The following is a 14,147-nucleotide window of genomic DNA, read 5'->3' on the forward strand; positions in this document are numbered from 1 at the left end:
TGGATAGCCAATTGTTACATAAATCACTTACAGTAGAGATATCATCTTTCAGCTCATTTGGCTCTCAAATCATTCCTAATTGTCTAGGAAGTATAAATAGATGATTGTCTTCATCATCAATGAATCAGGAAAGAGATTAGCAAACATAGGAAACATACAACTTAATAAACATTTTGACACTTTTGGCTTCCCATAATTTTAGCACAGAGTTAGACCATGGTCTAAGTTAAACCTGACATCAGAATGCCGGCCTCTGTATCTCAAATATTAGTATTTCCTCATCAAAATTCATATTTTTGCTGAAATATCATTTCTTCCAAAAGATATATTCATGTTTTTCCTCATAAGAACATAAGCCTTCATATGTTATACTTTTATTATATATAATTTGTTATATCCAGTAATCATACATAAGCATCATTGGATTTGAGCGTCCACCTCACAACCAGGAGGTCGGGGGTTCAAACCCCGGCCACGTCAGACCAAAAGACGTTAAAAGATGGGAGTTGCTGCTACCGTTTTTAAAGGGATAGAGCTTCGTCGATCTGGCGCTGCACAGCAGCTGCCAGGCCCACAATCAATTGGGCAAGGCAAATTTTTGGAGTGTTTCATTTCATGTCTATTTCGAACAATATAATATGGATTTTCATCATTTCATTTCCTTTTTCATCAAATACTTTAAAACAATGAACAAAGCAGTAGATGAGAAGAGCCACCACCTACCTGGTGAGCCATCCTTCTCCTTGAGGGCATGTGCCATGATCTGCCCCATTGCATAACCAGTGGTAGGAGGTCCGACGTTGGCGTAGTGGTCACCACGGATCGACTCAGAGTCCGAGGTTTCATGATGCGACGGGCTCTCGGAGTCATTCTCTTCATTGGGCTGTACAAGGATTTTAAATAATAATAATAGCCAATTTTTATAAAGCGCTTTTCCCAGAATGGCCCAAAGCGCGTTACAGCATATTATTACCCCGGTCATTGGATTCATTTCAATCAAGCACGAAAAGTGCACAATTTCCACTCCCTGGGGAGCATTCCTTGCATTCATCGCAGCCACATTATGGCGCTGGCAAAATCAAACATACAATATCTTTCGCATCCTACCGGGTACCATTTAGCACCTGGGTCGAGAGTGGCAAAGTGTGGATTAACGCCTTGCCAAAGGACGCTAGACCGCGGTGGGATTCGAACACACGACCCTCTGTTTACAAGGCGAGAGTCAGAACCACTACACCACGGCTCTTCCACGAAACATATCTATCTTTTTGATAATCAATGTTTTTTTTCCTTATATATTCCTCTCTTCTACACACATTGTCAACATAGAAAGAAAATACATTAACACCCCACTCCCCCACTGAGGTGATGTATTATATTCATCTGTAGCTTTCTAAGCAAAGGAGAATATGCATCCCAAAAGTGAAGCAAAAACATATTTTTCGGAAAATAAGATGCAAAATGTTTGAATGTGTTCCATTAAATTCTTGCACAAGGATACACCAAAAACCACAATGTGGACTAAATCCATATCAGGGGCAATGGCACAGTACTTTGATAGGGGGCAATATGCCATCAAGGTCACACTATTTGTTTTCTCAAATAATTATTTTTTTGATAATCAATGTTTTTTTTCCTTATATCTTCCTCTCTTCTATTTTTCATCCCTTTGTTTTTACACTTTACAAAAAAATTAAAGTCATCCCACTGCACTCTTAAAGATGTCAGTTTATTGCTTGACAACGTGATTATTTGAGACAGATGATTTCCTGCTAAAAATAATTTTTTTTTTAATGATCTCAGCATTGGGTACCCTCTCTGATAAACAGGTGATTCTTGGAAATCAGGGAGCATTTCATCAACATTTTTTTTGTTCTGGCAGACAGGTTGTCAGATCTGACAACTTTCCTTGATTTTCATTGGCTGAGATGCGATGTTATCATGGTAACTGTCAGATAAAACATCAACTAGTTCTATCAAGAAATACTTACCTCCTGGACCTGTATGGTGACACCTGAGTCTGGGGCAGTGGTGGCAAACCTCTCCGTGGCATCCGACGTCAACGAGGACATCGTCGACAGGATCCTCTGCTGGCAGCTGGCTTCGATGCTGTCGACGACCGCCAGTAGAGCATCGAGCGAGAGAAAATGAGTGGTGTACAGTGAACCCGAGACTGGAAATGCATTCTGGGTGATAAGATTAATTACGAAAGCAAGATAATAAAGAGTACAGATGAGTAATTCCATAAAGTACATGTACATTCAACCCCCGATACAGGGGACCTTCCTGAAATTTGAGTTCATAAAAAACTTGTAATCCTCTCCAATGATCATCGCTTGAACAGTTTGTGAAGTTAAGTAAAAATAGCGTCAGCATACAAAAATTATCATTCAGGGAATTGCCCAGATGCCATTCCAAATTAATCAGAAGGCTTAATCATGCTTTAAATGGTCCTTAAAATCGAGTTACTTGAAAATCAATAGATATAATAACAACTCAATTATCCATACTCCCGCCAGGTTTCAAAGTTTAATAAATTCATAAATGTGTGGTTAACGAAAATGGAAATTGACAACTGTTCCTTTGTATCATTGTCATTGAAGTTAAGCATTTAATGTTTAAAACAAAATTTGTTGTTCCAATTTCAAGCGCATTACTTCTTTACAAAAAAAAATAGACATGTATCGTGCTACTCGAGATGCCGACACCACATCTGCACTGCTGACAATTACTCTGGGCATTGTTTCTTCTAAGATATAGGGTATGGGTTGCTATAGGGTGTTATGTTTGGTTCAGGGTAGGGCATAATGTTAAAGCCAGGGTTCAAGTTGGTCCTTCCATTAGTGTATGGAAGTAACAGAGGAGCAATTGTCGGCAGAGCAAATGTCATGGAACCACTCTAGCCAGCCAATCTTAATAATGATTACAATAACCAACATTTATAAAGCACTTATTACAATGTTTCTATATTAAGCAGTGTGCCATAGCCTTGGCTTTAGCACAGCTACCTAATCAGGCATTTGAGTATTCAAGGAATTTCTTCCGTCTGGGTACCCATTTACAAGCTGGGTTGAGAGTGGCAAAAGTAGATAAATGTAAATAATTCAAAACATTTCTGATATAGAATGAATATGAGAAGACATCCTACCTTTGAAAGCAATTTGGTAAGGTCCTCAAAGAGATTACTGCAGTAGAGATCGCAGTCGTAGTTCAGGTAAAGTTCGGACACAAGGGACGGAATCTTCCACAACTGTAAGAAAAAAAATCATTTTCAGTCATTAAAAGCAATACAAGAAATGTACAACAAATTACAAGGTCTTGGAAGCATCTGAATATTGACCCTTTGATATTCTCAACAGCCTTTAAAGGGTATATCTGCTTTAGATTCTCAAATCGACAATTACTCCTTTTCATTAGTTGGAAAAAAAATACAGAAGGTAAAACTGAGTGGTAATGGTAAAATTTCAACGAAAATTTGCCACTTGGCACTTTTAAACAATTATTTTGTTGTTTTCATTGAACTAGCAATTAAGATTGTGTTATGATTAGCTTTTAACCTTTTCTTTGCAACTGCATTCCGAACACCAGTGGTATAATTTTTATCGGGAGGTGCAATGTAAAATAAATTTAAGTAAAACATTTTGAATGTAAAACATTTTTTAAAATTGTAAACTTTTTTTTGACGAGAAACCGCCAAGAGCTGTACTACTATAAATGCACCCGACTCATTCAGCATTGTAACCAAAGGCAGTCCTAACAGGAAGCTCAAGAAGAACGAAGGCTTTTTCAATGGGATATGCGATTAGCCAGGGGGGGGTTACAATGTCAGTGCATAAAAAAAATCATCGCCATAAAAACAAAACCCAAACTAAATAAGTATTTACATTATCTTTTCTGTTTTACGAGATACTATAGGCTTTGATGCATCGGATTAAAGAGAAATTCTAGTAGTTGCAGTAAACACTGATTTCATGAGACAGTCTGTAAAACAAGGATTAATTGTCAGTATATCATCGAGGATCTAGATCTGGTACTGTTACATTAACTGAATTTTGTGAAATCTCGAAATCTACGCTGAAAAATTTTCACACCGAAGATCCCAAACACAGATAAGCGCACGTGGGACAATGTATAATTACTACTTAGAGCGTCGGGCCCGACGCTCTACCCGAATCCTTTGCTTATTTGCTGATTTCTCAGCAATTACACATTTTCTTCCACAATCCTTTGGCACATATTTTTTTATTTATACAAACAGACACTTTGGTGGTCATTTCATTGGATTCTGTAGGAACTCACTTTGATATCGTTACCAAAACTAGCATTTACCTTTAATCCGAACAAACCCTTTACAAATGCCAAGAATCTACCTGAACGAGCGAATCCAGAGCCATTTCCTTCTGCTCATAAGGGTACCGCTGGGACTCGGAGACGATGATCTCTGTCAGCTTCTGGATGAACATCTCCAGCTGGAGCTTGAGATGGGTGCGCATCGACTCGAAGAGGAAGAAGCAAACCCGGAGAGATGACGCAAAGATGGACAACCTTTCTGTCTGGAGAAGCTGGGGTGAAAGGGATACAATGTTTTATTTTAGTATGGTAGACCCACATGATGAAACAAAATTATATGGACTCTGCGAAGATTGATAACCTTTTCTGCCCATGCTCATAATTGGGTATTGATTTGAAGTTAAATCCATGGTTTAACTATGGTCAGCAAAATCTTACAACCTTGCAGACATGCCCCCCCCCCTTCCTCAATATATCTCAAATAGCCCAGTCGTTTTAGGGTTAAAGTGATTGGTTAACATTGGTTTGACTTTTAAAAAATCTGAGCTAGAAGGTCACACTTGTCACCTGTGTCTGTGATATGTTACAAAAATGAAGCCCTGAAAAAATTGCGTTCGAAAATCATTATTTAGTGCTTCAAAAATTGAAATATAAAGTGACCGGAAACACCATCTTAATTTCATCCCATACACTTGTGTGTACTATTTAGGCGTCTATAAGACGCCTATTTACAAAATCGGGGTTTGCCTTGTAGTTTTAGCTTTTCATTCTCAATAATGGTTGTTTTCAGGATTTATTAGTTCTAATACATGCACTTGTACACATGTTTCATCTTGGATTGAGAATTTTTTAAATCGGCTGCTCACAAAGTTAAACAATACCTTTAAATTTATCATAATTAAACTCACTGCAAAGAGGTTTTTGCACAGATCATCTTTGACAAGAGCGATGAGGGTGGAGAAGGATGGAATGTGATCGCATCCCGTTTCCACGGCGATGGTCAGAAGGCTGAGGCCCATATGCATCATCAGATCAGTATTGTGCCTACAAAAAAAAAAAAGAAATTCAATAAATCATCAACTTTTTAGTACTTATAAACCAAGGCATGAAAATCTGCATAATACATGGTTTCAAACCACAGATTCAAATCCCATTTGTGAATTTGGATTGCAAAACAAGAGTCAGAACAACTAGATCAGGGCCCCGTTTCATAAAAGACTTGCAACTATTGTAACTTTGCCATTATGGCAACTACCATGGTAACCTTGATTCTGATTGGCTGCTAAGCCCTGTTACCATGGTAGTTGCCATTGAATGGCAAAGTTACAACAGTTGCAAGTCCTTTGTGAAACGGGCCCCAGGGGATTTTGACGATGATGACAATGGTGATAATAATACTAATAATCATTGTCAATATTATTCAAATGCTAGTATTTATGTTGATAGGTATTTGTCCATGTCTATTTATTGCTACATATCCAACTCACAATCACTTGTATTTAACGGGAATCCAACCCAAATAAAAACTTGTTTTTATAAGGAAAAGAAAAATCAGACAAGTTGATAGGTGAAGTTTTGAACAATATTGGACAAACAACAAGAAAGTTATGAACTTTTAAAAGTGGTAAATATTGGTGATCACTTTACCCATGGAGATTTCAAATTGGCCGCATATGTGATGTCATAGTGATGTAAGGCAAGGACTACTCTTCCATAGACTCCAATACATATTATGGCTAAAATGTCCTTTTTCCCAAAAGTTTTATTTCAAATTGTATTTTTCTTTCATGAGGACATAAAACAATATACTACCTGGGTTATATTTAGATTACTGCCCCCGGGGAATGGGTACTTAGGAGAAAACCACAAATCCCTGATAATAAAGTACATGGCCTATGGGAAAGTTGTCCTTGCCCCTTGTCATAATTTACTTACCCAGTTGCCAATTTGAAATCTACATAGTATTAGTGATTTCAGTTTTAAAGCAGTTATAACTTTCTTACTGCTTGGCCGATTTCTTTCAAACTTTCACCATTCTGTTTAATTTATTTTTCTCCTTCCCAACACAACTGTTTAAGGCCAAGGCTGGATTCCCCTTTAATGTTCTGTTCAGCCTTGTGTTATTTTTTCCCCTAAAATGTTCCTCAAATAATAAATATATTTCGTATTACTTTGTATTTTTGTTTCAAACAGAGTAATTGCAGATGCAAATGATGTTCTGATAAATTCAACTCAATGTAATTCATGAAAATGATCAGCACTGACTAAATCATCAGCTTTGGCAATAAAAAAAGTAACAGTCAGAGGCCAGGGGAGCACTTCAAATAGTCAATGTTATAAGCTACTGAAATCCTTACATCTGATTGGCTGAGAGCCAATCGTTGAAAATCACTGATAAAATTCATTCATGAAATACTCCCCAGTGCTTCTCAGCCAATGATAGCCAAGGAATTCACTAAAATAGACCAGTTCGTAGTTACATCATGGACAATTTTGGTCAAATGACCTTTCATTTCTTTCATTATGATAGGCAGATTTCAAAGCAAGATATAACATATACATGCATTACATAGCAGGATGAAGAAATTGAATTATACCAGGTGACTAAAATAGCACAACAACGAACACTCCATGAAGGTATTTGTTGCATTTCTACTTTGAATGTATATCATAGCATGCTGTACAATGTACTTGGCAAACTGTGAAATACCAGTCGTTCGTGGACGCATTTTGTGGATGTAAATGAAAAACACAATTCAAAAGAATATATGAATAATCAAGACACCAAAGTTGGTGCCTATCTCATCAAATTTTAAACTGCCATGTCACTTTAGTACCACTGATCTTCCTCTGACCATGGGCAGAATGGAACTGCGAACTGGCTTATTGTCAGAGCTGACAATGTAGTCAGTGCTGACAATTTTCATGAACCTCTCCCCCTCCCCCGATACAATCAAACAGAGATTTCTAGCCAATTCTTCTAGTTGTCCTTCAAGCCCTTGAATAAAATCATTCTTGGGTAATACTCACCTGTCGTAAGGGTTGATGAGAGAGATTAGAAACCTGAGAAGTTCTCTTACACAAGGTAGACCATACGGGATTGGTGGTCCTGATCCTAGGGGATGAAAGAAAAGATTTAGATTTCTTTATTTCCGTTCAAAAAAATGATATAATCGAAGTAACAGTGTAAATTCATGTTCAAAATAATACATCCTCAATATAATACATACAGTTCAATGAAACTTCATAACAAATATTGAGGATAAATCAACTGAACTGACTTGCTAAGAAAAGCAGAGCTTGTAAAAAAGGCAAGTCCCTAAACTTAGTTCCAATACTAATTAACATAACCTATATACAAGAGACGGACGGAAATATGTACAAGATTATCATTATCATGTAATTTGTACTTATTCACTTTGAGCATTGTAATTAGTATTTAGTCATTGTTTTTCTCTTTTTGTTTGTTGATATGCTGATCATGAATATCAATATCAAAACACCAGTGCTGCCAACCTGAACAAGAATACTTCAGCATCTTAATAGCTGAAAATCAGCATTTTGGGGTGGAAATGTGTATTTTCAAAGAAATACCATAGAACCCATAAAACTGAAACTTTACAAATCAGTATTTTGCATGAACTATCATCAGTATACTTCTCATTTTCTCTATAAAAAAATCAATTATACAAAAAAAGAATATTTGTCAGTCAGAAATAGGAAAAATTTTCATGAATCAATATCCCAAAACCTCGTTGCAGAAAGAGTTGCAATCAAAAGCAACTTGATTTCCAACCAAACAAATGTAAGCATATGGGAACTGTGCTTGATTTTTCAATTGCATTTTAATTCATCTCTTTCTGCAACAGACATCTGGAGCTATCTGTCAAATGAAGACATGTACAGGACACTGACTGATACTTTTAGAAACTTTGTCAGTCTTAAAAAGTTAACTATGTAGACTGTAGGGGATTGGTGAGCCTGCTATTGTGGAAAGGAAAAAACAAACATTGACTCAGAATAATGAAAAGGTTTTGTAGACTAACGGACCTCCCAACGTTTGCAAATGAAAAATGATGATTTTACTGAAGCAATATAAAAATAAACTGCACTTTTTCTCTGAGTGTACAGTAAAAGTGTCCCCAAAATAGGACAATCCTTTCTAAACAAGAGCCCTGAATGGTAGACTCTTTTTTTCATCACGTTGGCCTTTATCAAGAAATTTGTCACCTCTCTTTCTCAAGGGTGTGTGTGCTCACGATGTACAAAATCAATGGGAAGGGAAGGACGTCACCAACATTGACAAAAACAAAATGGCAGTTGAGTGACTGGTTTCGCAATATTTAACTCTTTGCCCGCCACGGACGACTCGCGGCACATACAGCGGACTGCCAACGACGACTCATGTCACAGTTCGCACACAATGCATACGGCACTCCAAAATTAATGTGGCGCGGGGGGGGGAAAAGTGTACGTGGCAGGCAAAGAGTTAATGCTGATCATGTTTCCAGTCTCCCTTGATTTAATACAGACAGGTTTCACTGTAACAGAAGTGCTCATCCTTACCGTCTTTTTGTTTCTGCTGAGGTGTGAAGCGAATCCCCTGCGGATTGACGTACTCCGATTCGTGCAAAGATGCAGAGTCCGTGTTGGACTCTGTGTCCTCCGTGCCTTCCAAACCGGAGTCCGCCCTCTCTTGGTCACCAGAAGAAAGTTTGCCATCTTCAACCTAGCGAGGACAGCAAAAGTAGTAGAAAATGCGTTTGGGGAAATTATGCATTTCGAATGATTTTTGTTAAATTTACTTGTCCTCATACTCAAGTGATGCTTATCCAATGAAATATGCACATAACCTACCAACCCTGGAACCAAGAAAGTAAGAAAAATGGGAAGACAGAGGCTAAAGAGATATTGCAGTCAGAATTCTAATACAGAATGGGCACAGTGGTCAAAGTAGCTCTCTCAACCAAACCCGGGCCCCATTGCATAAAACTTACCATCATGGTAACTTTGCCACCCAATGGTAACTTGCATGGAATCATTAATGTTGATTGGCTGTTGAACGAAGTTACCATGGTACATGTACCTTTTAATTTCAACTTTTATGCAACAGGTCCCCTGGACTGCCCACATTTAATACGGACAGTTGGCAGGTATGCATTACTGTTCAAAATATCTGGGGGCCAACTGCCTCCACCCTGCTACGTGCGGCCACGTTAGGACAACACAACAAAATGAAACTTTAGAAATCAGTGTTTCGCACGAAATCAGCAGTATTCTTCTCATTTTTCAGTGCTAAATACAGAAAATCCATACTTCTTGGCAGCTCTGTATTGAGATCATTTCATTTGAGGCTCCTACCTTGCCATCGTCCATTCGCTGTTCACCAGACACCGATATGACTCCGCCCATCTGAGGTGTCTCGCATTCCGACACCGAGGCATCCTTTCCATCCACTCCACCTTCTCCCGTTTCCGGTATTGCTAAGGATGAAGGTCTGTCAGGGTCCTGAGCTGACTGCGACTCATCTGCACTATCTGTAATGGACACATGGATATATTATGCACATTACTATGTATATTAGAGATATATGTACTCTTTTTACAGACCTTATACATTTATAATAATAATAATACGGTCCATTTATATAGTGCAGTTATTTATGTGCATATACTCAACTGCGTTTTGATACTTGGTATATTATTACCCTGGCTGTAGCTAAGCCGCCGTATAAATATGATATTGTCAGTATCCATCTGTATCCTAAGTCAAATCTGTATCAGCAGCTTCCTGCCTATAGTGACCTTAGCAGTCACCATTTCCCTGGTGGCAAATTATGTGAAAAAGAACCTGTCTATAGCATCCACCTGTCTATCAAGGTCACATTGTGTTCCCCTTGGGTGGTCACTATAGACAGGTTACACTGAATGTCCTTCCCCAAACATACCTCTTCCTGGACCTTCCTCTGGTATACTCTCTGCAACACCTACAGACTGCAAGGACTGCTCTGATCCCCCCGCTCCCTGCGCCTGGGACGCAGGACCCGAGTGTGGTCCATTTGCCTGAGGATTACCCGATGTAGCAGCAGTAGTAGGGGCGGGGCCGTTGGAGGGTGCGGCGAGGGACGCCGAGGAGGCGGTTTCCTCGATAGGGGTGGTCGAGAGGCGGTTCTTTCCCTGCCTGACTTTGGGGGACTGGCGCGACCGACGCCTCCTGGAGGAGTCTCCGATGCCTCCAGCTCGCATCTTCAGCTGGAATTGGAAGAAACACAGATGAATTTCAGATTTGAGAAATTGACATCCATTTAAATCCATTCATCAGAAATAATTCCCGAACATGAGAGGGATCGTGTCTGAGGCACCTTGCAAAAAGTCAGGGCTAAGCCTTTCACACAGGAATCCTGCATGTGGCTTCATATCTCTAATCCTCATATTCATCATAGACTTTAATGAAAATCCACATTTTTTTTATTTTCTATTGTTCAAAATAGACAAATGAAATACTCCGAAAATTTGCTTTGCCCAATTGATTGTACGCCCGGCAGCCACTGTGCAGCGCCAGATCAACGGGGCTCTATCACTTTAATGGATTTTCTCTTAATGTAAATTGTAAATTAGCATATTTTTCTTCAATGTATTTCATACACATGAGGGGGGGGTAAGTGAGTAAAGGACTATTCACATTCCATCATCGAATTTTTTTAAACTTCGACCATGTAAGTAGGAGCCTAGTGCTTAATCAGAGGGCTAATTTTACAACTGATTAAAATTATCATTATGTGCAATAAGTGATACCAACCACTTGCATAGTCGATCAGTAAGGTTTGTGATAGAGGCCCAAAATCCTTAATCTTCCATTGAGAATTAGAGTCAATAAATTCAGACAAATGCATGATTCTGAAAACTTTGTTGTGGGTGTACCGTCTGAGCTAATTTACCTTTCTGATTCCCGACAGCTTTTCTTCCTTGAATTGAGGTAGTCTTGAAAACAGCAACTGAACCATATCATTTAGCGTATGCTCAGCTGACTTCCGCAAGAGTTCTATCAACAAAGAAACAAACAATGATCTTGTGTAAAGTATATTGGTGTACATGAGGAAATCACCTGATATTTTCATTTATACATCAATTGAATTTTAATTAAATTAAATTGAATCTAATAAACATCATTGAAAAATATCAATCAAATAATTGTTTGTAGTTATTCTGCTACACAAGCAAAATGATGTGTTTTATGTTTTATAAGATAGTGACAGGGTTGGGCTTGATTACAAGGTAATTGATCAATTAACAACATCTTTTTGAGTGATTGTAATTGTAATTGAAGTTTTGAAAGGGAAAGTAATTGTTATTGAAAAAACTGTAATTACTGTCAATTAACTTTAATTACATTCAATTACTTTAGAATAAACTTCCTGAATTCATTATTTAATTTCATGACCTTTTCCATGTAAATGCTTCAGCATCAAAGAGAGTAACAGGCAGAATCCCTGCTTTTAACTTTCATCTTGTCAGTATCTCTGTAACTTAATAGAATTATGTTGAAACAAGTGGTACTATGTAAAGAATACAAATTGATTTCATTTATGACTTTTCTAGAAAGTAATTAAAATTGAAATTGTAATTGACAAAAGTAATTGTTAATTGTAATTGAAAAAAATGCAATTTAATTGAAAAGTAATTGTAATTTAACATTTCTTCAATTACATAATTGTAATTGTAATTGAAGAAAGTAATTGAGCCCAACCCTGGAAAAAGATATAGATTTTTATTTGGTAAACCATCCTTATCCAAGAACTACATGTATGGCTGCTCGATAGAACAAGTCATTAGTACTGAGAGTGGTGTTGGCTCAGTCGGTAACGCGTCTGCCCGTCGAACCAAAGATCGTGGGGTCGAGTCCACCCCGGGCAGATGACTGAAGCCATGCGTTGTGTGTAAACGTCTCTCCCATGTTTCATAGATGCAGGCTATGTTACAATGGAAAACACTCCGTCCCTCGGATAGGACGTTAAATGGAGGCCCTGTGTAGAGGAGTCACCACCTTTGCATGTTAAGAACCCACTTGACTATTCGTATAAGAGTAGGGGGAAACCCCGGTGTAGTGGTCCACCTGCATTCCCCCCAATCAGTTATATCGGGAGGAGAGACCTGCGGGTCATAGTGATTCAGTTCGCTTTTCGCCTCCCAGGCACAGGTGACGCCAAACAAATAATAATAAGTACAAAACATAAGCAATTTTTTTCTGTTAGCTTAAGTAAATGACAGGCCATGTGATACATTTCAGCAAATCATTTGTTTTCGAATCCATATCCCCATTTTATAATGAAAAATAATATTGAGAACAAACAGAACATGTGGGCCCGAATTCACAAAGGCAGTTCTGAAAACCAGGGATTGAACTCCTGTTTATGCAGATTTCCTGTATAAATTACACTTATTTACTGCGTATATCAACAAGACGTCCAATGCTGATGCGAGCTTTTGTCACATTGCCCCAAATTGACGCCTGTTGCCATGGTTGAATACGCTATTTTATTCGCCAGTCCAATGTTTGAAGAGTGGACTCATCAGTTCAACACAGTGGACTCATGAAAAAAATAGCATGGATAACCACAGCAACGGCGTCAATTCGGCGCAATGTGACAAAAGCGCGCATCAGCAATGGACATGTTCTAATATAAGCAGTAAATAAGCATAAATTATACAGGAAATCTGCATAAACCATGGGTTCGACCGATGGTTTTAGAAACCACCTTTATGAATTCGGGCAGTGGTCTTTTAGCCGTTACAGAAGTTAATCTTTATTGGCAGGAAAGATCTGAGAGACTGTATTTGAACATACCACTTAATCTGAGCTCGAAGCAGATGCGGAAACATGATGGCATGATCTCGCAGACGGCTTCATTGGACAGAAGCATTCCAACAGGCGTCAGGAGCAATGTTCTCAGAACCTAGAAAACGTAAGAGAAAAAGGTTGCATAATGTGAAAATGAATAGCATGATTGTACAGACAGCTTCATTGGACATTTGGATTCTCACCAGTGTTAGCAGTAACAGAAGAACATCTTGTATTCACAACTTCACCTCACAATACATATATCAAATTGGCATAAAAACTAACAAATTGGTATTAAAATCAAAGCCACTTGATCACGTAAGATATTAGAATAACAAGTGGAATGCCTCTGGCCGTCTCACCTGCATCACGCGGTTCAATATAGCAGCAGTGCTGACTTTGAATACTACTCTAACTCGCACAAGATGTTCAGTGATACATGGTTACTCTTATGTCCACTTTTTATGAACTAGACCAATAAACTTACAGAGATATGATGGTTATTCACCAAAAAACCCCAACATGGCCAAAGTTCATTGACCTTACATGACCTTTGACCATGATCATGTGACCTGAAACTCAAACAGGATATTCAGTGATACTTGATTACTCTTATGTACAAGTTTCATGAATCAGATCCATAAACTTTCAAAGTTATGATGGTAATTCAACAGATACACCCAATTCGGCCAAAGTTCATTGACCTTTGACCTTGGTCATGTGACCTGAAACGTGCACAGGATGTTCAGTGATACTTGATTACTCTAATGTCCAAGTTTAATGAACTAGCCCAATAAACTTCCAAAGTTATGATGGTAATTCAACAGATACCCCCGATTCGGCCAAAGTTCATTGACCCTAATGACCTTTGACCTTAATCATGAGACCTGAAACTTGCACAAAATTTTCAGTGATGCTTGATTACTATTATGTCCAAGTTTCATGAATCAGATCCATAAACTTTCAAAGTTATGATGGGAATTCAACAGATATCCCCAATTCGGCCAAAGTTCATTGAC

At 38.3% G+C, this 14,147-nt stretch overlaps 1 protein-coding gene across 1 annotated transcript in view; it reads right to left on the reverse strand.

Annotated features, from left to right (window-relative positions):
• LOC121405605 (Golgi-specific brefeldin A-resistance guanine nucleotide exchange factor 1-like) overlaps positions 1-14,147 on the reverse strand; it is a 51,684-nt gene that overhangs the window by 21,008 nt on the left and 16,529 nt on the right. The window contains exons 6-16 of the mRNA XM_041596537.1: positions 13,135-13,243; positions 11,228-11,331; positions 10,238-10,541; positions 9,652-9,827; positions 8,857-9,019; positions 7,321-7,405; positions 5,199-5,334; positions 4,371-4,562; positions 3,149-3,250; positions 1,992-2,186; positions 724-883 (exon numbers count right to left, since the gene is read on the reverse strand). Coding sequence (XP_041452471.1) covers positions 724-883; positions 1,992-2,186; positions 3,149-3,250; positions 4,371-4,562; positions 5,199-5,334; positions 7,321-7,405; positions 8,857-9,019; positions 9,652-9,827; positions 10,238-10,541; positions 11,228-11,331; positions 13,135-13,243 — 1,726 coding nt within the window. The remainder of the gene's footprint in view (positions 1-723; positions 884-1,991; positions 2,187-3,148; positions 3,251-4,370; positions 4,563-5,198; positions 5,335-7,320; positions 7,406-8,856; positions 9,020-9,651; positions 9,828-10,237; positions 10,542-11,227; positions 11,332-13,134; positions 13,244-14,147) is intronic.

The sequence above is a fragment of the Lytechinus variegatus genome, chromosome 18 (genome assembly GCF_018143015.1).
Source record: "Lytechinus variegatus isolate NC3 chromosome 18, Lvar_3.0, whole genome shotgun sequence".
Lineage (NCBI taxonomy): Eukaryota > Metazoa > Echinodermata > Echinoidea > Temnopleuroida > Toxopneustidae > Lytechinus > Lytechinus variegatus.